Source organism: Erinaceus europaeus, chromosome X (assembly GCF_950295315.1).
Source record: "Erinaceus europaeus chromosome X, mEriEur2.1, whole genome shotgun sequence".
Classification (NCBI taxonomy): domain Eukaryota; kingdom Metazoa; phylum Chordata; class Mammalia; order Eulipotyphla; family Erinaceidae; genus Erinaceus; species Erinaceus europaeus.
Window position 1 is genome coordinate 41,689,328 of NC_080185.1, and position 21,581 is coordinate 41,710,908.

The 21,581-nt window shown below is 45.4% G+C and overlaps 2 protein-coding genes across 2 annotated transcripts; one reads left to right on the forward strand and one right to left on the reverse strand.

The window, feature by feature from the left end:
- Positions 1-2,198: 2,198 nt before the first annotated feature.
- Positions 2,199-7,810, reverse strand: NDUFA1 (NADH:ubiquinone oxidoreductase subunit A1). The gene is made up of 3 exons (XM_016194350.2): positions 7,527-7,810; positions 6,259-6,348; positions 2,199-2,336 (listed from the first exon to the last, which is right to left on the reverse strand). The coding sequence occupies exons 1-3, from the start codon at positions 7,626-7,628 to the stop codon at positions 2,316-2,318; spliced, it is 213 nt and encodes a 70-aa protein (XP_016049836.1). The 5' UTR covers positions 7,629-7,810; the 3' UTR covers positions 2,199-2,315.
- Positions 7,811-7,876: 66 nt separating this feature from the next.
- RNF113A (ring finger protein 113A) lies at positions 7,877-9,072 on the forward strand. The gene has a single exon (XM_007537221.3). It carries the CDS (start codon positions 7,924-7,926, stop codon positions 9,016-9,018), a length of 1,095 nt encoding a protein of 364 aa, XP_007537283.1. The 5' UTR covers positions 7,877-7,923; the 3' UTR covers positions 9,019-9,072.
- Positions 9,073-21,581: the final 12,509 nt, after the last annotated feature.

Consider the following 21,581-nt stretch of genomic DNA (forward strand, 5'->3'; position numbering starts at 1 on the left):
TGAACATAGATGCGAAAATATTGAACAAAATTCTAGCCAACCGGATACAGCAGTATATCAAAAAGATTGTTCATCATGACCAAGTGGGGTTTATCCCAGGCATGCAAGGTTGGTTTAATATACGTAAATCAATCAATGTGATCCACCACATCAACAAAAGCAAGACCAAAAACCACATGGTCATATCAATAGATGCAGAGAAAGCCTTTGACAAAATACAACATCCCTTTATGATCAAAACACTACAAAACATAGGAATAGATGGAAAATTCCTGAAGATAGTGGAGTCTATATATAGCGAACCTACAGCCAACATCATACTCAATGGTGAAAAACTGGAAGCATTTCCCCTCAGATCAGGTACTAGACAGGGCTGCCCACTATCACCATTACTATTCAACATAGTGTTGGAAGTTCTTGCCATAGCAATCAGGCAGGAGCAAGGAATTAAAGGAATACAGATTGGAAGAGAAGAAGTCAAACTCTCCTTATTTGCAGATGACATGATAGTATACATGGAAAAACCTAAGGAATCCAGCAAGAAGCTTTTGGAAATCATCAAGCAATACAGTAATGTGTCAGGCTATAAAATTAACATTCAAAAGTCAGTGGCATTCCTCTATGCAAACACTAAGTTAGAAGAAATTGAAATCCAGAAATCAGTTCCTTTTTCTTTTTTTTTTTTAAAGATTTTATTTATTTATTCATGAAGAGAGAAGGAGAGAGAGAGAGAGAGAAAGAACCAGACATTACTCTGGTACATGTGCTGCCAGGGATTGAACTCAGGACCTCATGCTTCAGAGTCTGATGTTTTATCCACCACGCTACCTCCTGGACCACATCAGTTCCTTTTTCTATAGCAACAAAAACAATAAAATATCTAGGAATAAACCTAACCAAAGAAGTGAAAGACTTGTATACTGAAAATTATGAGTCACTACTCAAAGAAATTGAAAAAGACACAAAGAAGTGGAAAGATATTCCATGTTCATAGGTTGGAAGAATTAACATCATCAAAATGAATATATTACCCAGAGTCATCTACAAATTTAATGCTATCCCCATCAAGATCCCAAGCACATTTTTTAGGAGAATAGAACAAATGCTACAAATGTTTATCTGGAACCAGAAAAGACCTAGAATTGCAAAAAAAAAAAAAAAAGAAGAATAGGAAAGCTATCAGGGGAGGGGATTGGATACGGATATCTGGTAGTGGGAATTGTGTGAAGGTGTAAGTTGTGGTATATATACACAATGGAATACTACTCAGCTGTAAAAAATGGTGACTTCACTGTTTTCAGCCGATCTTGGGGCAAACGCTAGAAGAAGAAGCCGATCTTGGATGGACCTTGAAAAAACCATGTTGAGTGAAATAAGTCAGAAACAGAAGGATGAATATGGGATGATCTCACTCTCAGGCAGAAGTTGAAAAACAAGATCAGAAAAGAAAACACAAGTAGAACCTGAAATGGAATTGGCATATCTCACAAAAGTAAAAGACTCTGGGGTGGGTGTGGGTGGGTGGGGAGAATACAGGTCCAAAGATTCAGAGGACCTAGTTGGGGTTGGATTGTTATATGGGAATCTGGGGAATGTTATGCATGTACAAACTATTGTATTACTGTTGAATGTAAAACATTAATTCCCCAATAAAAAAAAAAGTACTAAAAAAATCTAATTAAAGATTATTCAAAAAGATCTCATTATACGGAAAAAAAAAGTACTTTAAAAGAATAGGAAAGCTATCAGGGGAGGGGATTGGATACGGAGTTCTGGTGGTGGGAATTGTGTGAAGGTATACCCCTCTTACCCTATGGTTTTGTCAATGTTTCCTTTTTATAAATAAATAAATAAATGATAGCATAATGGTCATGCACAAAGACTTTCATGCCTGAGATTCCTAGGTTCAATCCCAAGTACCACCATAAACCAGAGCTGAGCAGTGCTCTGGTTAAAAAATACACACACAGTGGTGGCTCTCCCAGTTGAGCACACACATTACCATGCACAAGGACCCAGGTTCCAGCCCTCACCCCCCAGCTACAGGGGGACACTTCATGATAGGAGCAGTGAAAGAAAACTACAGGCCCCTTTCTTTCCCCTTTCCTTTTCTCTCCCTCCTCCCCTCTCAATTTATCTCTGTCCTATCAAATAAAATAGAAACAAATGAAACAGAAGTAAAGGAGACCTTTGATTGTTTTTTTACTTGTCCATTTATTTTTATTAAGCACTGCAAGCTGCATGATATACAGCATACACTTCTTTGCAGAGACAGATGAACAAAGGGACAGTTACTTTGTCAGGAAAATACTTCCTTAGTCGATATTCTCCAGACCCTGAAAAACAGTACAAAAAAAAAGGGGGGGGGGAATGTGAGAATTCTGTTCCTGTCAAAGATAATGAATTGTTTTTATTCCCAGTGACACTGAATGGCACTGTTAGTAAAGGATGTACACTCATCCCATATTTCTCTAACTGCAACAGTAAGCTGGGCTGATTTTAGCAGTCACTGAAGTAAAAACAAATAAAAAAAATGCTGCAGTGATGTCTAGTTTTAATTTTTTAAGTCACGGTGGATTGTTAACAATAAAAAGGACCCACCCCTCCTTGTTGAAACCAAAGTCAAGGGCCTACCATCTGGATCCTTCTACGTAACGCCCTTTGAAAAGGTAACATGAGGAAGATAGCATTCTACTTTTCTACAAATGAAGAAATGGAGGCATAGAGACTCAAAGTCCCTAGCTTAAGTCAGTAAAGAAATAGCAAAAAGTCAGAATTCATGCTCAGGGACTCGCAACTCCAGGACTCTTACTCTGTGAACAGGACACTATTTAAAAGAGCCACTCTTGCCTTGTTCCTGATGAATAGTCATGGGGACACATGGTAGTAAGGCATTTTTCTCCCCCTCCCTTTAAAGTCATTGTGGCTATTCAAAACACCTCACTGAGCATATGTAAGCTGGCATGGAGGAGATAGCATAATGGTTCTGCAAAAGGCCTGTTTGAGGTTCCTAAAATCCCAGGTTCAATTCTCAGCACCATCAAAAGTCAGAGCTGAGCAGTGCTCTGGGGGGGGGGGGAGGATAAAAAAAAGAGGAAAGAAGGAAGGGGTGTGTAAACTATTGCCTTGCCATGTGAATAACCCAGGTTCAGGCCCAATTCCCATCACATGCAAGGAAGCTTCTGTGCTGTGACCACTTTTTTTTTTTAAGTATTTTATTTATTTTATTTTTGAGAGAGATGCAGAGAGAGAAAGACACAGAGAAACAGAGAGAAACACCAGAGGACTGCACAGCTCTGGCTCATTGTGGTGCAGGGGATTGAACCTGGGACTTTGGAGTCTCAGGCACAAGAGTCTCTTTGCATAACCATTATGCTGTCTAACCCCGGCCCTGTGATCACTTTGTATCTCTCACTCTTGAAAGAAAAGAAAAAAGAAAAGTGAAGAAAAGAAAAGAAAGAAAAAAGAAAAGAAAAAGTAAATATATAACCTATGAGTTGCTTCATCTCCCTTGGCGACTATTTCTAAACATCTCCCCAACTCTAATAACATACAGACAGTTGAATCTCTGGGGAATCCCATGCTTCGTTTGGCAAAAGTCTAATACACTTGTTTATCCTTTAATGAAACAAGGACTGGTGAAATAGCTCGCTTGGATGGTGTACTGCTTTACCAAGTATACAACTCAGGTTTGAGCCCAGCTCCCCTCACACTGAAAGAAGCTTTGGTGCTATGGTCTCTTACACTCTGTTTCTCAGGAATTTTTTATTTATTTATTTATTCCCTTTTGTTGCCCTTGTAGTTTTATTGTTGTTGTTATTGATGTCGTCGTTGTTGCATAGGACAGAGAGAAATCGAGAGGAGGGGAAGGCAGAGAGGAGGAGAGAATGATAAGACACCTGCAGACCTACTTCACTACCTGTGAAGCGACTCCCCTGCAGGTGGGGAGCCGGGGGCTCGAACTGGGATCCTTCAAGTGCGCTTAACCTGCTGCGCTACAGCCCAACTCCCACACTGTTTCTAGCTCTATCTTAAACAAAGAAATAAAATCATAAAGAGCCCGTTTCTTACTCTGTTCGCAAACAACTTCAGAAGCTGTAAATTAAAAAATTATAGGGCCAGGCAGTGGTGCACCTGGTTGAGCACGTACGTTACCATGTGCAAGGGCCAGGGTTCAAGCCACCTGCAGGGGAAACTTCATGAGCAGTGAAGCGGTACTGCAGGTTTCCCTGTCTCTATATAGTTATCTCCCATTTCCCTCTTGAATTCTCTATCAAATAAATAAAATGTTTTTTTAAAAAAATGATGGAAAAACCTTTAGGTTGAACGATATGCAAATACTACTAGCAAACCATTTTAACCTACAGAGTAGTTTCATATGATAAATCAGAGATAAAATTATAGTGGTTCTCCCTTCCTTCTACACCAGGGTTTCATAGCTCTGGGCTAGCTTTTTAATATATAGAGGCAGAAAAAGAAAAGAAAAGAAGAGAGAAGAGAAAAGGAAAGAAGGGAGGGAGGGAGGGAGGAAGGAAGGAAGGAAGAAAGAGAGAGGGAGTTGGCGGTAGCGCAGCAGGTTAAGCACATGTGGCACAAAGCGCAAGGACCGGTTCCAGCCCCCAGCTCCCCACCTGCAGGGGAGTCACTTCACAGGTGGTGAAGCAGGTCTGCAGGTGTCTGTCTTTCTATCCCCCTCTGTCTTCCCCTCATCTCTCCATTTCTCACTGTCCTATCCAACAACGACGACATCAATAACTATAAAAACAATAAAAAGAAAAAACAAGGACAACAAAAGGGTAAATAAGTAAAAGTTAAAAAATATTTATAGGGGGTCGGGCGGTGGCGCAGTGGGTTAAGCGCATGTGGCGCAAAGCCCAAGGACCGGCGTAAGGATTCCAGTTTGAGCCCCCAGCTCCCCACCTGCAAGGGAGTCGCTTCACAGGTGGTGAAGCAGGTCTGCAGGTGTCTGTCTTTCTCTCCCCCTCTGTCTTCCCCTCCTCTCTCCATTTCTCTCTGTCCTATCCAACAACGAACAACATCAACAATGGCAATAATAATAACCACAACAAGGCTACAACAAGGACAACAAAAGGGGGAAAAATGGCCTCCAGGAGTGGTGGACTCATGATGCAGGCACCGAGCCCAGCAATAACCCTGGAGGAAAAATATATATATTTATAAAAAAAAAAAAAGAAGAAGAAAGAAGGAAAAGAAAATGAAAGACAGCACAGCACCAAAGCATCCTCCAATGGAGTGGGGGCCAGGCTTGAACCTGGGTCGTATGCATGGCAAAGCACTGTATGCACTAAGTGACCTATTTTGCTGGCCCAGAATTATAGTAATTTTAAAGAGCTTTATTTTTTTTAATATTTATTAATTTATTTATTCCCTTTTGCTGTCCTTGTTGTTTTATTGTTGTAGTTATATAAATAAATAAGTGGCTGACATGTTTAAAAATATTCATTGTTTTATAAAGGGATAATTAGAACAACTGTCTACCTGTTGAGAAGAATAAATCCTTAGCTCACATTATACCTCCAAATAATTTTTTTTTCTTTTACCAGAGCATTGCTCGGCGCTCACTTATGCTGGTGTGAGGGATTGAACCTGAGACTTGAGAGCCTCAGGCATGTGAGTCTCTCTGCGTGACCATTATGCTATCTACCCCCTTCAAATAATCTATACATGGACCAAAGTATCAAATAAAAAAATAAAATTAAAATAACAAGAAAAACAGCCTGTGACAGTATTGGAGAATCAACTATCTTTAAAGCCTTTGTTAGGAAAGTCCTCTGTAAGCAAGACAATAAAACCCAAGATCCAGATTAATGATAACCTAAATATTAAAAGAGATTAAGGGAGAGATAGCATAATGGTTCTTCAAAAAGACTCATATTTGAGGCCACAAGGTCCCAAGTTCAATCCCAACACCACCATATGCCAGAGTCGAGCAGTGTTCTCCAAGGGAAAAAAAAAAAAACCCTATCTACCATCTGGTGGAAGAAATAATAAAGTAAAAAGAGAGACTAGGAAAAATACTTAGCACATATAATAATAGAATATATATATATATATATACACACACACATCTAAGAGGAAAAGGCAAACAAAAGAACAAGCACAGGCAAATAATACACAGAATACACACAAGTGGTCATTATATATGTAAAAGGATGCTCAACTTCACTAGAGACAAGAAAACAAGAATCAAGTCAAAATCACAGGACCCAGCTCAACCCTGACAGAGAGCCATCTTACCTTCTGCACATAGTGGCAATTCACTCCAGAGATGCGCCTATCTCGTTCCATCAGATTCCACTGATATTTATAACAAGCAAGCCTTTTTTCCTGAAATTCAAAGAAATAATTATCACTGCAGCTTACAAAGATGAGTGGGGACGGGCAGCGGTTAAACAGCATAATGGTTATGCAAACAGACTCTCATGCCTGAGTCTCCGAAGTCCCTGATTCACTCCCCTGCACCACCATAAGCCAGAGCTAAGCAGTGTTCTGGTAAAAACAAGCAAATAAAAAATAAAAATTTAAAAGATGAATGGGGACAATAAAACTGTCCTAAGTGACACTCCAGAATAAAGTATCATCATAGGGCATCATAAGGGCCGGGTTGAGCGCACAAGTTAAAACGTGCAAGGACCCAGGTTCGAGCCCCCGCCCCCACGTGCAAAGGGAAAGCTTTGCAAGTGGTGAAGCAGTGTTGCAACAGTCTCTCTGTTTTCTAACTCTATCACTCCCTTCCTTCTCCGTTTCTGGCGGTCTCTATCCAATAAAGATAATTAAAAAAAATTTTTTTAATTATCATCATCACTGGCATAAAAAACGAAATTGGGGCTGAGGAAACAGCATAATGGTTCTGCAAAAAAGACTTTCATGCCAAGCTACACTACATTCTGGCATGCCAACCATGCCTTCTTAAACTTCCTAAATTAAACCAGCATCATCTTCCCTTTTCCTTCTTGCCTTTTTAAAAAATATTTTTAAACGTATCTATTGTTTCCCTTTAGGATCCTGAATAAGAAGAAACAATGTATTAGAGGCAAACACAAAACCAGAAAGCAAATCGATGTATACTCTCGTACACTAAGCCTGAAAGGTGAAAAACAGGATGCTGCGATAAATCCTAAGGGAGTGTGAGGGAAACCCCTAAGGGCAGGGAATATTTAGAAATATGGATGCGATAAATTAAAACGCAGCAAGAAAGAAATGTGTTGGTGGGACGAAACGAGAGCAAGAGGAATCGGCGCTTCTCTTCTGCTTAGTAGTTTGCACCACTTCTTCTAGAAACACCCATCTTCCCAACTCCCAAGTCCACTCTTCTCCACCCGGCCACCAGCTGTTTCTTGGGGGAGTGGAATGTTTTCCGCTGGGTTTCATTCCGCAAGCCTCCGCTATCAGATCATATGAAACATGGGTGCCGGTGTACCCCACTTCCCAGGAAGGCTCAAGATCGCAGGGTCTCCCAATCCCATCACCCTGTTCGGGGCACCGGGCTGGCGAAGCCGCCTTACCTTGCCCCCGTTAGTGAACTTTTGGATGTAGGCCGTGGCCAACCCGGGGATGAGCAAGCACACCCCCATAACGGCAACTCCGGGAAGAATCTCGAACCACATCGCGACGCAGTGATCAGGAACAGCCCCTAGCAGACTTCCTAAAGGTGACCGGGCTTCCGTCCCGGTAAGCTCCGCGGCAGCCTAAGAACCAGAAAGAATCACGTGAGCTTTCAGAGGAAACTACGGAGACCCGCGAGGCTCAAGAGAAAAGGCGCTTGGTCGCGTTCCCGCGCTCGCGCGCTCTCGCAGCTCTGCCTGCATCTTCTTGCTCCTGTATCCGTGTCCCTGCAGCCGCCTTTCAAGGCCGCGTCGCGAGCAGGCCGCCCCGCAAGCCGCTGCAGGTGGAGGCGGCGCCATGGCAGAGCAGCGGTCGCCCGGCAAGGCCGAGCAGCAGGTGTGCACCTTCCTGTTTAGGAAGCCGGGGCGCCGGGGGGCTGCGGGCCGCAGGAAGCGTCCGCGGAGCGATGCCGAGGGTCGGGAGGGCGGCGGCGGCGGCAGCAGCAGCAGCAGCGGCGACGAGGGCAGCACGGTGGTGCGGCCGGAGAGGAAGCGCGCGGCGCACAACCCCATGATCCAGAAGACGCGCGGCAGCGCCAAGCCCCGGAACGGCGGCGGCGGCGGCGGGGGGGAGCCGAGCAGCGGCGACGAGCAGGACGAGGAGGAGCCCGAGGGGCTGGGCGTTGTGTACAAGTCCACCCGCTCGGCCAAGCCCGTGGGTCCCGAAGACATGGGCGCCACGGCCGTGTACGCGCTGGACACCGACAAAGAGCGCGACGCGCAGGCCATCTTCGAGCGCAGCCAGAAGATCCAGGAGCAGCTGCGCGGCCGCGAAGACGACAAGATCTACCGCGGCCTCCACAACTACCCGCAGTTCCTCAAGCCCAAGGACACGTCCCTGGGCAACGCGGCGTCGGGGCTGGTGCGCAAGGGCCCGATCCGCGCGCCCGAGCACCTGCGTGCCACCGTGCGCTGGGACTACCAGCCCGACATCTGCAAGGACTACAAGGAGACCGGCTTCTGTGGCTTCGGCGACAGCTGCAAATTCCTGCACGACCGCTCCGACTACAAGCACGGCTGGCAGATCGAGCGCGAGCTGGACGAGGGGCGCTACGGCGCCGACCCCGAAGACGATTACCGGGTGGCCGGCAGCGATGAAGACGACCTGCCTTTCCGCTGCTTCATCTGCCGCCAGCCCTTCCGGGACCCGGTGGTCACCAAGTGCCGTCACTACTTTTGCGAAGCCTGTGCGCTGCACCACTTCCGCACCAGTCCGCGCTGCTACGTCTGCGACCAGCAGACCCACGGCGTCTTCAACCCCGCCAAGGAGCTCATGGCCAAGCTGCTCAAGGCCCGCGCTGGACCGCGGGCAGAAGCCGCCCAGTGCGGGGCCAACGACGAGGATGACGAGCTCCCCCAAGACCCCCAGCAGGGGCCCCAACCCCTCCCCTAGCATGCCCCACCCCACTTCCTCTGTACTCAAATAAATGTGTATGTGTTTTGGAAATCTTGACTTGCGTCCTTCCTTTCTAGAGACATTGATAGAAAAAAAGATGGGTCGTGACGTAGGGTCCTGGATGGGTGACTTGCAAAAGCATTGAGGTAAGTATAATCTGGGTTTTATTTTTTCTTTAAATAGAGCACTGCTCAGCTCTATCACATTTTGGTGCAGGGGAGTGAACCTGGGACGGTTCAATCGGATGAGCCATGTGCCTATTTGCATAACCGTTACGCTATCTCTCCCACCCTAATCTGTATTTTTGGCCTGGTAAAAAAAATACTGGTAGTAGTAGTGGCGCAGTGGATAAAGCATTGGACTCTCAAGCATGAGGTCCTGAGTTCAATCCCCGGCAGCACATGTACCAGAATGATGCCTGGTTCTTTCTCTCTCCTCCTATGTTTCTCATAAATAAATAAATAAATAAAATATTTAAAAAGAAAAAAAAAATACTGGTAGTAGGGCCACGGAGAAAACACAGCGGTTACAAAACAGACTTTCATGACTGAAACTTAGATCTCAGATTCAATCACCAGCACCACCATCAACCAGAGCTGAGCAGTGCTTCTGGTACATACAAACAAAGCACATTGCTTGTAGCCAACATGTATTTCTCAAAGCCTTTTACCGTATATACCAGGGAGGGGTAGTCTAGAAAAAATTTTTAAATGCAGAATTTATGTGAAGGCTCTAAAGCTGTGCTGAAAGCAAGACCTAAGTGTACCTATTAAGTCACAATTCCTTTGCACTTGAAAACGCACCTGTGTTGTCTCTTCTGGGAGACTGTACTAATTGGAAATACAGCCAAGCCAGAGTGTGTGGGATGGAGCAAGTGGGAGGATTCACTTTAAGGGCTGAGAAGCACAGTGTGTGATTTGCTGTCTTGGGAACACCACAATCACCCGTAGTTGAAAAGGCCTACCCTGGTTGCAGCATAATGGCTCTGCAAAAGACTTTCATGCCTGAGGCTCCGAGGCCCCAGATTTAATCCTAGGACCACCATAAACCAAAGCTGAGCAGTGCTCTGGTAAAATAAGTAAATAAAAGGTCTTCATGGGGGCCAGGCGGTGGTGCATCTGGTTAAGCACACATATTGCGGTGTGCAACCTTGCAGGTTCAAGCCCCTGGTCCCCACCCACCTGCAGAGGGAAAGTTTCACAAGCGGTGGAGCAGGGCTACAGGTGTTTATTTCTCTCCCTCTCCGTCTCCCTCTCCCCCTCTCAATTCATCTCTGTCTCTACCCAATAATAAATAACATTTAAAAATAAATAAAAGGTCTTGGCCGTGCTATCCAGCCTGACAACCACTAGCATCCTGGGCTATTGAGCATTAAGAAAGATAACAGTAGGGGGTCGGGTGGTAGCACAGTGGGTTAAGCACAAGGACCAGCTTAAGGATCCCTGTATGGGCTCCTGATCCTGGCTCCCCACCTGCAGGGTGGTGGCCTCACAAGCAGTGAAGCAGGTCTGCAGGTGTCTTTTTTCCTTCCCCCTCTCTGTCCTCCCCTCCTCTCTCCATTTCTCTCTGTCCTATCCAACAGCAAATAACATCAACAGTAATAACCACAACATGGGCAACAAAAGGGGAAAAAATGGCCTCCAGGAGCCATTCATGGTGCAGGCACCAATCCCCAGCAATAACCCTGGAGGCAAAAAATAAATAAATGAAATTGAGGATCCTGGTCCGCGGCTCCCCACCTGCAGGGGAGTCACTTCACGGGTAGTGAAGCAGGTCTGCAGGTGTCTATCTTTCTCTCCCCCTCTCTGTCTTCCCCGCCTCTCTCCATTTCTCTCTATCCTATCTAACAACAATGACATCAATAACAACAACAGTAATAACTACAGCAACACTAAAAAGGGCAATAAAAGGATAAATAAATATTTAAAAAATAAAAAATAAATTGATAGTATAGAATATATGAAAATTAATGTTAGAAAATGGGCCCACTGTCCCGGAAAGTGCAGGACATTGTCTACATGAGATCTGAGCAGGTGGGCCCCCAACTCTCCCTTCAGGTCGAGACAAGGGCTGATTCCTCCGGTCTCTGGAACTTATGACCGCTGGACCCCCGGACATGGGTGCCTTTCTACACAAGCCACCTCCCCCCTTTCTTCTTTAATTAAAAGCCATGGATTACTGTGTTAACTTAAAAACCCCAGCAAACAACTTGATTGCTCAAGCTGTCTCCTTTTTCCTCTCTCCTGCTGCTCTAAAGTGCCTGCAATTGACCTCCGGGAAAATGTACATTGTAAAGCTTATGATGAAACTGTCTGTTGGTCAAAATGTAACTGTGCATTTCGTTGCTCTGTGTTTGGGCTAATGGATACCTCAAACCTTCCCCGCCCTAGTTATAGCCTATATTTACCTGCTTTCTTTTTCAATAAACACATTGTCCCACTGAGGCAGTCCCACAGCTGACTGCTTGTCTCCTTGCGCACTTTGCCATGGACTGGCTAAGCTACCCCAGGACCCCTGGGGGCCACTTTTGACCTCCATCTCACAACGGCTGGGGAGACGGGCGGACCCAGAGCTGGGGAGACAGGCAGACCCAGAGCTAGCCTGAAAATTAACATTATTGAAATCCATATTTAACAGATTTTGATTTTTTTTCATTCAGCAGATTCTCAAAGGGAGTCATAACGCTATACAATGCATAAATTGAGAGTGTGCTCAGAGTACCTTCCATGTTTAAAATAACTTTTTTTTTTAATTTAAAACTTTTTTTTTTACCAGAACACTGCTCAACTCTGACTTACGGTCATACTATAGATTGAACCTGAGACATTGGAGCCTCAAACATGAGAGCTTTTTATGGAACAAATATACTCTCTCCCCAGCCCAAAGGAACTATTTTGGGGAGTCGGGCAGTAGCGCAGCAGGTTAAGCATGGGTGATGCAAAGGAACTATTTTGATCACCTTAAATCAAATGGCACAAATTCATTTTTTTAAGTATGTACTCTTTATCCAAGTAGCTCACTTGAATAGTAATATGAAACCCAGGTTCAACTCGGGCCCACGCTGCATTGCAGGAAGCTTCAGTGCTGTGGTCCGTGTCTCTCTCCCTCTCTCCCTCCCAGGGTTGGGGCATCCTTTTCATTAGGTAAGAAAGGATATATATATTCTGATATATATATATATATCAGAATTAAATGTCAACAGAGGTTTGAATCTACACCATTCCCACCACCAGAGTTCTGAATCTTCACTCTCCCCACTGCAATCCACCACAGTTCCCCTAAAGTTGTAGACATGGGCCAACCATCTTCTCTTATAACTGTCTGTCCACATTTATACATAGTTGCCCCTTTCTTTTTTCTGATTCAATCCTCTCTTCTCCTCTAAACCACTCATGACAACATAACTACTTCCCTATTTCCCTTTCCTTTTCCTTCTTTCTCTCTCTGGGTGCTGATGGAGCTGGAGTTCAGAGTCCTCTTTTCTTCATCCTATCACTTCTCTCCCGCTGAGAGTATGCGTCAAGGTTGTTTATGGGGAGCAGAAGGTAGGCATTCTGGCTTCTGTAGCTGCTTCTCTGCTGAGCATGGGCCTTGACAGGTCAATCCATATCCCCAGCCTGTAAGAAAGGACTTTCTCAAGAGGCCATCCCATGCTGTCCTCCCTAGCATTGCCTCAGGTTTTACACAATTTGTTCTTATCTCTGGAAGAAAGGAGCAATGGGCCTTGTCAGGGGCGCTGAGGAGTACTGCAGAATATTTAAAGGGCCACGGGGATAAATTCTGAAAACCCACCATGGGCCCACTGACAGCCAATGAAAAAGCTCTTCTGGAGATTGTGCTACTTTACCATATGTGCAACTCAGGTTCAAGCCCGGGCCCTGTTGCACTGAGGGCAGCTTCAGTTTGTGGTCTCTTTTTCTCTGCTTTCTCTTCCTCTATCTAAAAACAAAGACCCAGGAGTCGGGCAGTAGTGCAGCAGGTTAAGCACACATGGTGTAAAGCACAAGGACTGGCGTGAGGATCCCGGTGTGTTGGTCTGCTTCTAAATTCGGCTTCTAAGACCCCTTCTGTTTCATTGGTTTAATCCCCCCTGCTTAACACTGTATTCTATTTACATAACCACTGTTAACTAAGCACCGCCCTGCCTCCAGGGCATTAGTTTAATCCTCACTGTTTTGCACGCTTTTACCTTCTCCCCTTTCGTGAGTGTTTCCTCGAGGATGTCAAACTTGGATGCCTGATTAACTTCCTTGAAGAAGTTTCTGGAAGGTCATTGATGTAAATATTAAATAGCGTAGTGCTGGGATAGCCTGAGGGTACTTCTTCCCGAGCTAGTGCTCTCTGGGTTGGAGAGAACTCAACTGGAGCCAATCTAGGCTGCTGCATGGGACAGGGATCAGGAACTCGTGCCGCACTAACTTCGCAGGAGATACACTCTGGAACTCTCGGAGCCAGAAAGCAATTTCCAAGTGTCTTTAATCAGAAGAGCAGCTGTTTTTATACTCTCCAAGTAGGGTGGAAACAGGATGTGATATAGAGAGGGTGGAGCGAAAAGTGACTGGTGGAAGATCAGGGTGTGACAAGGAGAGGATCAGGGTGTGACAAGGAGAGGGGGTGGAGCAGGTGAGAATTCTACCACTAAACCACCAATGCCCTGGAGGGAGTGTGGTGCTTTATGTAAATGTAAAAGTGATTTATGTAAATAGACCAAAGCTTTGAATGGGATTAAATCTATCCCTATATAGGCATATGGTTAAGCAGAAGCCAGGGGGAGCTGGCATACTATCCAACAGCGTAGGAGCCAGAACAGAGCCCTGGGGGAGGTCACTTGAGACAAGTCTCCATCTGCTAGACTTGTCACCCAGATGCACCTGGAATCTTCTGTTTTGGAGAAGAAACAATATAGTGTTGGCCACCCATGGAGGCAGGCATCTTGCGATCTTGACCAGGAGACCACGGTGCCAGACCGTGTCATAGGCTGCTGTGAGATCAACAAAGACAGCACCCATCTTTAAATTCTTCTGGAATCCATTTTCAATGTAAGTTGAGAGGGCCAGGACTTGTTCGCAGGTAGATCTTCTTAGGTGGAAACCAGCTTGGGCAGGTGATAGGAATTTCTCTGTAAGAGGAGAAATACGTGACAGAAGCAGCCTCTCAAGGAGTTTGTAACACATGGAGAGGAGAGAAATTGGTCTATAGCTGGCGGCCAGTGTTGGGTCTTTCTTTGGTTTCAAAACTGCTATTATCTTCGCACGACGCCAAATTTTGGGCATAGATTCGGATTCCAAGATGTGGGACAGGAATGTAGTGAGCCACTTCTTTGCAGCGGGGCCCAAGTTAAGAATGAGTTCTGGGGTGATGTTATCATAGCCAGCAGCCGTTCCCGGTTTAACCCTCTTCAAAGCGTCTTCCAGTTCAGACAGTGTAAAGGGAGAGAGTTTTGGAGATGGACAAGATAAACGGAAGTGGGATGACCACTCATGGGAAATTTCTCTTTTCCAGACTGGGTCGATCTTAGCACGTCCAACTTGAGTTAGGTGACTGGCCACTGAGTTTGGAGATACGGGAGGATGGGAGATGGGAGAGGGTTGGCTACCGGCACCCAGACTATGAAGAAGCTTCCAGGCCTTCCTACTTGAGTGGGTGAAGTTCAGACTTTCCGTGAGTTGTTGCCAGTGGGCTTGGCGTGCTGCATCCAGGGAGGCAATGAGATGGTCGGCCACATCTGGGTCGCCCGACTCATCATACTGCTTTAGTAGTTGCTCACATTCAGCATCAAGACAAGGAGTACAGTTAGCACGTCTCCCACGAGGAATAGCTTGGGAAGCTGCTTTGAAGATGGCTTGGCGGAAGCGCCTGTAGCAATCTTCAGAGAGGATAGAGTTAATTGGAATTGCAGGAATAGATTTGTTGGTAAGATCACTGAACAGACGCCAGTTTGCTTTCCAAAAGTTCCATCTTAGTTTCTCTGAGCACAGAATCAGTGGGAGCTGGAGACCAATGTGGATGATAGCTGGGCGGTGATGACTGTGCGGGAAGATCTTGAGAACTTGTCTCGTAGCGGGAAAGGTTTGGCCGTTGACTGTGCTAATCCAGCACAGGTCGGGTGATGAGTCTTTATTCCAGCTAGCACTGTGAAAAGAGCCTGGCTGTTTGGGATCATATAATAGGAAGAGGTCATTCGCTGAAGCCCAGTCGGCTAAGATAGAGCCGTCAGCACGAGTGGAGGAATATCCCCAGTCTTGGTGATGACTATTAAAGTCTCCAACGTAAATGGCTGGGTGATTCGGGCTAGGCAGGACCTCATTATCCCATGAGGCACTGGGAGGCTTATATACGTTGAGGAGCTGAATAGTTCCAATAGTAAGGGAGTCATAGAAGGTCGAAGAGGCCGTATGGTAAACGTCCGCAAGACAAAATTTAGCATAGATGGCTCGGCCGTGTTTAGGATGGAGATTATAGCATATTAAATCGAATCCACTGATGGTGAATTGAGCAGCTTCATCGACTGCTATATGTGTTTCTTGTAGGCAAATAACATCTGCCTGATGCTGTATCGCCAATTGACCAATAAGAACACGTTTGGCAAAGAACAGCCCCTCAACATTAAGTTGGAGGACTCGAAGAGCAGGACCAACAGCTTGAAAGCTGTCAGGAGCTGCTTGTTGCTGGCTTTGAAAGTGACTGGGATCCATGTGGATTCAGTTGGCTAGGAAGGATCGTCAGTTTCCCCAAAGAATGGGTACTCATGGGATGCACCACGGGAAGGTCGATCCAATGCATCCCAAGAAAGACATGTCTCTGATAACTGATTACTGTAAAAAATGGCGACTAATTCCTAGCACTGCAAAAAAGGTATCATCTGTTTTCCATCTACACCATGCCTTGGCCTCTCGTGAGCTTAATGTGCAGCTTGACGATACGAGAATCCGGCATGAAGCCCAGCCAGTCTATCTTGGCGTTACTCTCGATTGCACCCTGTCATTTCACGATCATATCATAAAAACTGCAGCAAAGGTGGATGCGAGGAATAACATCATTGCAAGACTGGCCAGCTCCTCATGGGGCACGAGCGCTTCCACACTACGATCATCATCTCTGGCATTATGCTATTCCACTGCAGAATACTGTGCCCCAGTATGGTTCCGTAGCCCCCATGTCCATTTGGTTGATTCCAAATTATATTCCTCCATGAGGATAATTTCTGGAACCATCCGTTCCACCCAGGTTCCATGGCTGCCAGTTCTTTAGCAACATCGCCCCGCCAGATATTCGTCAGGATGCGGCATCATCTAAGTTCATTTCCCACGTCTACGCTCGACCGGACCTGCCAATATACGCGGATATCTTCGCCCACCCTGTCCAACGCTTGACATCTCGTCACCCAATCTGGTCCCCTACGCCTACACTGAACTTCTCTGTTCCAGACTCTTGGAAACAGAGTTGGCAGTCAGCTGAGGTAAAGAACAAACACCTCATCACAGACCCCTGCAAGCGTCAACCCGGCTTTGACCTAGCACGTTATGATTGGGCCCTCCTTAATCGCTATCGAACAGGCCATGGCTGGTGCGCCGCTATGTTCCATCGCTGGGGAGCCAGAGACGACCGGAACTGCCCCTGCGGCTACAGACAGACTATGACCCACATAGTCAACGACTGCCACCTCTCCAGATTCAAAGGAGGTCTCGAAACTTTACATGAGGCTCAACCTGACGCTGTTGACTGGCTATGGAAGAAGGGCAAACGCTAGAAGAAGAAGAACCTTCTCCCCACCCCCTATACTACTTACATCCTGTTCGGACCTGACTCTTCTGCCTCAGGATATATAGATTGTGATTAGAGATAGCTTAGATTGCATGCATTCCACATGAATAAAGACGTCCACGAAGCTAGCACAACATAATGGCGCCTTGAACAGGGACTGGCACCAGTTCGAGCCCCAGGCTCCCCACCTGCAGGGGAGTCACTTCACAAGTGGTGAAGCAGGTCTGCAGGTGTCTATCTTTCTCTCCCCCTCTCTGTCTTCCCCGCCTCTCTCCATTTCTCTCTGTCCTGTCCAACAATGACGACATCAATAACAACAACAATAATAACTACAACAATAAAACAAGGGCAACAAAAGGGAATAAATAAATAAACATATATTTTTTAAATTTTATTTTATTTATTTATTCCCTTTCGTTGCCCTTGTTGTTTTATTGTTGTAGTTATTATTGTTGTTGTCGTCGTTGTTGGATAGGACAGAGAGAAGTGGAGAGAGGAGGAGAGAAAGATAGACACCTGCAGACCTGCTTCACCGCCTGTGAAGCGACTCCCCTGCAGGTGGGGAGCCGGGGTTCAAACCGGGATCCCTATGCCAGTCCTTGTGCTTTGCGCCACCTGTGCTTAACCCGCTGCGCTACAGCCTGACTCCCATAAATATTTTTTTAAAAAATTTTAATTACTTAAAAAAAAAAGAATGTGGGGCCAGGTGGTGGTGCACCTGGTTGAGTGCACATATTACAATGCGCAAGGACCCAGGTTCGATTCCCTGGTCCCCCCTTCAGGGGGAAAGCTTCACAAGTGGTGAAGCAGGGCTGCAGGTGTCTCTCTGTCTCTCTCCCTGTCTATCACCCCTTCCCTCTCGATTTCTACCTGTGTCTATCCAATAAATAAATAAAGATAATTTTTTAAAAAAATGCACAAAGATGGGGGCCAGGAGAAGCGCAATGGGTTAAGTGCACATGGCGCAAGGCACAGGGACCCCCGTAAGGATCCCAGTTCGAGCCCCCAGCTGCCCACCTGCAGGGGAGTCGCTTCACCAGTGCTGAAGGTCTGCAGGTGTCTATCTTTCTCTCCCCTTCTATGTCTCCCCTCCTCTCTCCATTTCTCTCTGTCCTATCCAACAACAGCAGCAGCAATGGCAACAGTAACAACAACAAGGGCAACAAAATGGGAAAACTGGCCTCCAGGAGAAGTGGATTCATAGTGCAGGCACTGAGCCCCAGCAATAACCTTGGAGGCAAAAAAAAAAAAAAAAAAAAAAAAAAAACCTCTGCTTCAAGCCTCCAATCTCCATTTGCAGGGGAAAAGTTTCATGAACAGTGGAACAGTGCTACAGGTCTCGCTCTCTCTCTCTCCCTTTCTTTTTTGTTTAATTTATTTCTTTATTGGGGAATTAATGTTTTACATTCAACAGTAAATACAATAGTTTGTACATGCATAACATTCCCCAGTTTCCCATTTAACAATACAACCCCCACTATGTCATTTATCATCCTTCATGGACCTGTATTCTCCCCACCCACCCACCCCAGAGTCTTTTACTTTGGAGCAATACGCCAATTCCATTTCAGGTTCGACTTGTGTTTTCTTTTCTGATCTTGTTTTTCAACTTCGGCCTGAAAGTGAGATCATCCCATATTCATCCTTCTGTTTCTGACTTATTTCATTCAACATGAATTTTTCAAGGTCCATCCAAGATCGGCTGCAAACGGTGAAGTCACCATTTTTTACAGCTGAGTAGTATTCCATTGTGTATATAGACCACAACTTGCTCAGCCACTCATCTGTTGTTGGACACCTGGGTTGCTTCCAGGTTTTGGCTATTACAAATTGTGCTGCCAAGAACATATGTGTACACAGATCTTTTTGGATGGATGTGTTGGGTTCCTTAGGATATATCCCCAGGAGAGGAATTGCAGAGTCAGAGGGTAGGTCCATTTCTAGACTTCTGAGAGTTCTCCAGACTGTTCTCCACAGAGGTTGGACCAATTGACATTCCCACCAGCAGTGCAGAAGGGTTCCTTTGAGCCCCACACCCTCTCCAGCATTTGCTGCTGTTACCTTTTCTGATGTATGACATTCTCACAGGAGTGAAGTGATATCTCATTGTTGTCTTGATTTGCATTTCTCTGACAATCAGAGACTTGGAGCATTTTTTCATGTGTTTCTCGGCCTTTTGGATCTCTTCTGTGGTGAATATTCTGTCCAAGTCCTCCCCCCATTTTTGGATGGGGTTATTTGTTGTCTTGTTGTTGATATTTGCAAGTTCTTTATATAGTCTGGTTATTAGCCTCTTGTCTGATGTATGGCATGTAAAGATCTCCCATTCTGTGAGGGGTCTCTTGGTTTGGGTAGTGGTTTCTTTTGCTGTGAAGAAGCTTTTTAATTTGATGTAGTCGCATAGGTTTATACTTGCCTTAGTCTTCTTTGTAATTGGATTCGTTTCATTGAAAATGTCTTTAACATTTATGCGGAAAAGAGTTCTGCCAATATTTTCCTCTAACTATTTTGGTCTCACTAGTTTGTGGTCTAACCTCCAAGTCCTTGATCCGCTTGGAATTTACTTTTGTATTTGGTGAAATACAGTGATTCAGTTTCATTCTTCTGCATGTTTCAACCCATTGTTTCTAACACCATTTGTTGAAGAGACTCTGCTTTCTCCATGTAATAGTCTGGGCCCCTTTGTCAAAGATTAGATGTCCGTAGGTGTGGGGCCCCTCTCCCTTTTTATCACCTCCTTCCCTCTCAATCTCTCTGTCACTATCCAACACATATAAAAAAAGCAAATATATATATATATATATATATGTGTGTGTGTGTGTGTGTGTGTGTGTGTGTGTGTGTGTGAATAGGTGTGAAATTGTACCCTAAAAACATGTATAGTTTTGTAAACCAATGTTACCTTAATTAAAAAATAATAATAAGCATGAGACCGGGTGGTGGTGCACCTGGTTGAGTGCACATGTTACAATGCACAAAGACCCAGGTTCAAGCCCCTGGTCCCCACCTGCAGGGGGAAAACTTTGTGAGTGGTAAAGCAGGTCTGCAGGTGTGCGTATCTCTCTCTCTCTCCCTATCTTCCCCTTCCCTCTCAATTTCTGACTGTCTCTAGCCAATAAATAAATAAAGATAATAAAAAAATGTTTTTAAATAACAAGCAATAGGGGCTGGGCAGTGGCACTTCTGGTTGAATGCATGTTACCATGTGCAGGAGGAACCCGGGTTCAAACCCTCAGTCCCCATCTTCAGGGGGAAAGCTTCAGGAGCACTGAAGCAGTGCTACAGCTCTCTCTCTCTCTCTCTCTCTCTCTCTCTCTCTCACACACACACACACACTCTCTCTCTCTCTCCCCTCTCAATTTCTGTCTCTCTCCAATAAATATAAAAGTAGGAGGGCAGACAGATGACTCAGTGATAGAACACATGCCTTGCTCACATGAGGCCCTGAATTCAATTCCACCACAGAAAAAATAAGACAGAGAGAGCATCATACATGTCAAACTGATTTTCTGGTTTCACACTCTATTATAACAATTGTTTAAAGTTTTGAGTGCCTACTAGGTGTCAGACATTAATTTCGGCAGCATTCCTATGAATAAATGAATCCATCTTTTAAAATTACAACAAATCACTATAGTGTGCAGCTTTGCTACTTGCACAACTCAGATTCAAGCCCCACCACATTGGCGGGAACTTTTGTATTGTGGGTTTTATCTCTCTTACTCTCTCTCTTAATCTTTTTAATTTTATTTATTTATTTATTGTATAGAGACAGCCAGAAATTGAGAGGGAAGTGGGTGATAAAGAGGGAGAGAGAGACAGAGAGACACTGCAGCACTACTTCACCACTCATAAAGCTTTCCCCACTGCAGGTGGGTACCAGGGTCTTGAACCTGGGTCCTTGTGCATTTTAACAGGTGTGCCACCACTCACCCAACCCCTATCACTATCTGAGAAAGTTAGTGCAGAGAAGTGAAACCCCAGTGATGACTAAAATAACTTCCATGAGAGGCAGTAACACACACACACGTATATGCACATAAATTATATATACATAGAGATAAACACTGGATTATGAGAAGCACAAAAAATAAAGCAAGATAAGGAGTAAGAGTGTGGTTATATGGTGGGAGAGGATGTCATTTTATGCCCGGTGGCCTGAGACAGAGTGTTGTATGCTTTACATTGGGTTCTAGTTCTCCCCCGCCAAGAGAATAGCATCAGTCCTGTTAATTTCGCGGGCCCGCTTGGCCCCGCCCCAAGGGACCCCGGGAGAGGGTTCCTGAGTTCGAGAGTGGGAGAGTTTCAGAGGGTTCCCCAGTACGAGAGTTCCAGAGTTCCTGAGTTCGAGAGTAAGGGAGAGGGTTCCTGAGTTCGAGAGTAAAAGAAAGAGTGCTTGCGCTGCCGCAAAGAGACAGCGGAGTTCTGTTTGGTGATTAGTTTGTGAATCGTTGTTCCTGAATAAAGAAATACAGCTTCCCTGCCCAGCCGTTGTCTCCGCGTCTCTGTTCACCACCGCGAAGCCAACCCGGCCGGCAAGAGCCTCCGAAATATTAACAACAACAGAGTCTTACAGGAAGAAAATATTGGGGTAGAAACCTCAGTGAAGCACAAATCTGTCTGAAGCATTCCAGACAGAAACTCAGGAACCAAGGCCCCAAGGCAGGAGGTACCTGCCAGATTCTAGAAACAAGAGTGAGAAAGACAGAGAGTCACAATGGAGACATGGGAGAGAAATGCGCTCAGAGATTAAGTTAGCTCATTGATGCCTGGGAGGGCAGGTGTACAGTCTTGGA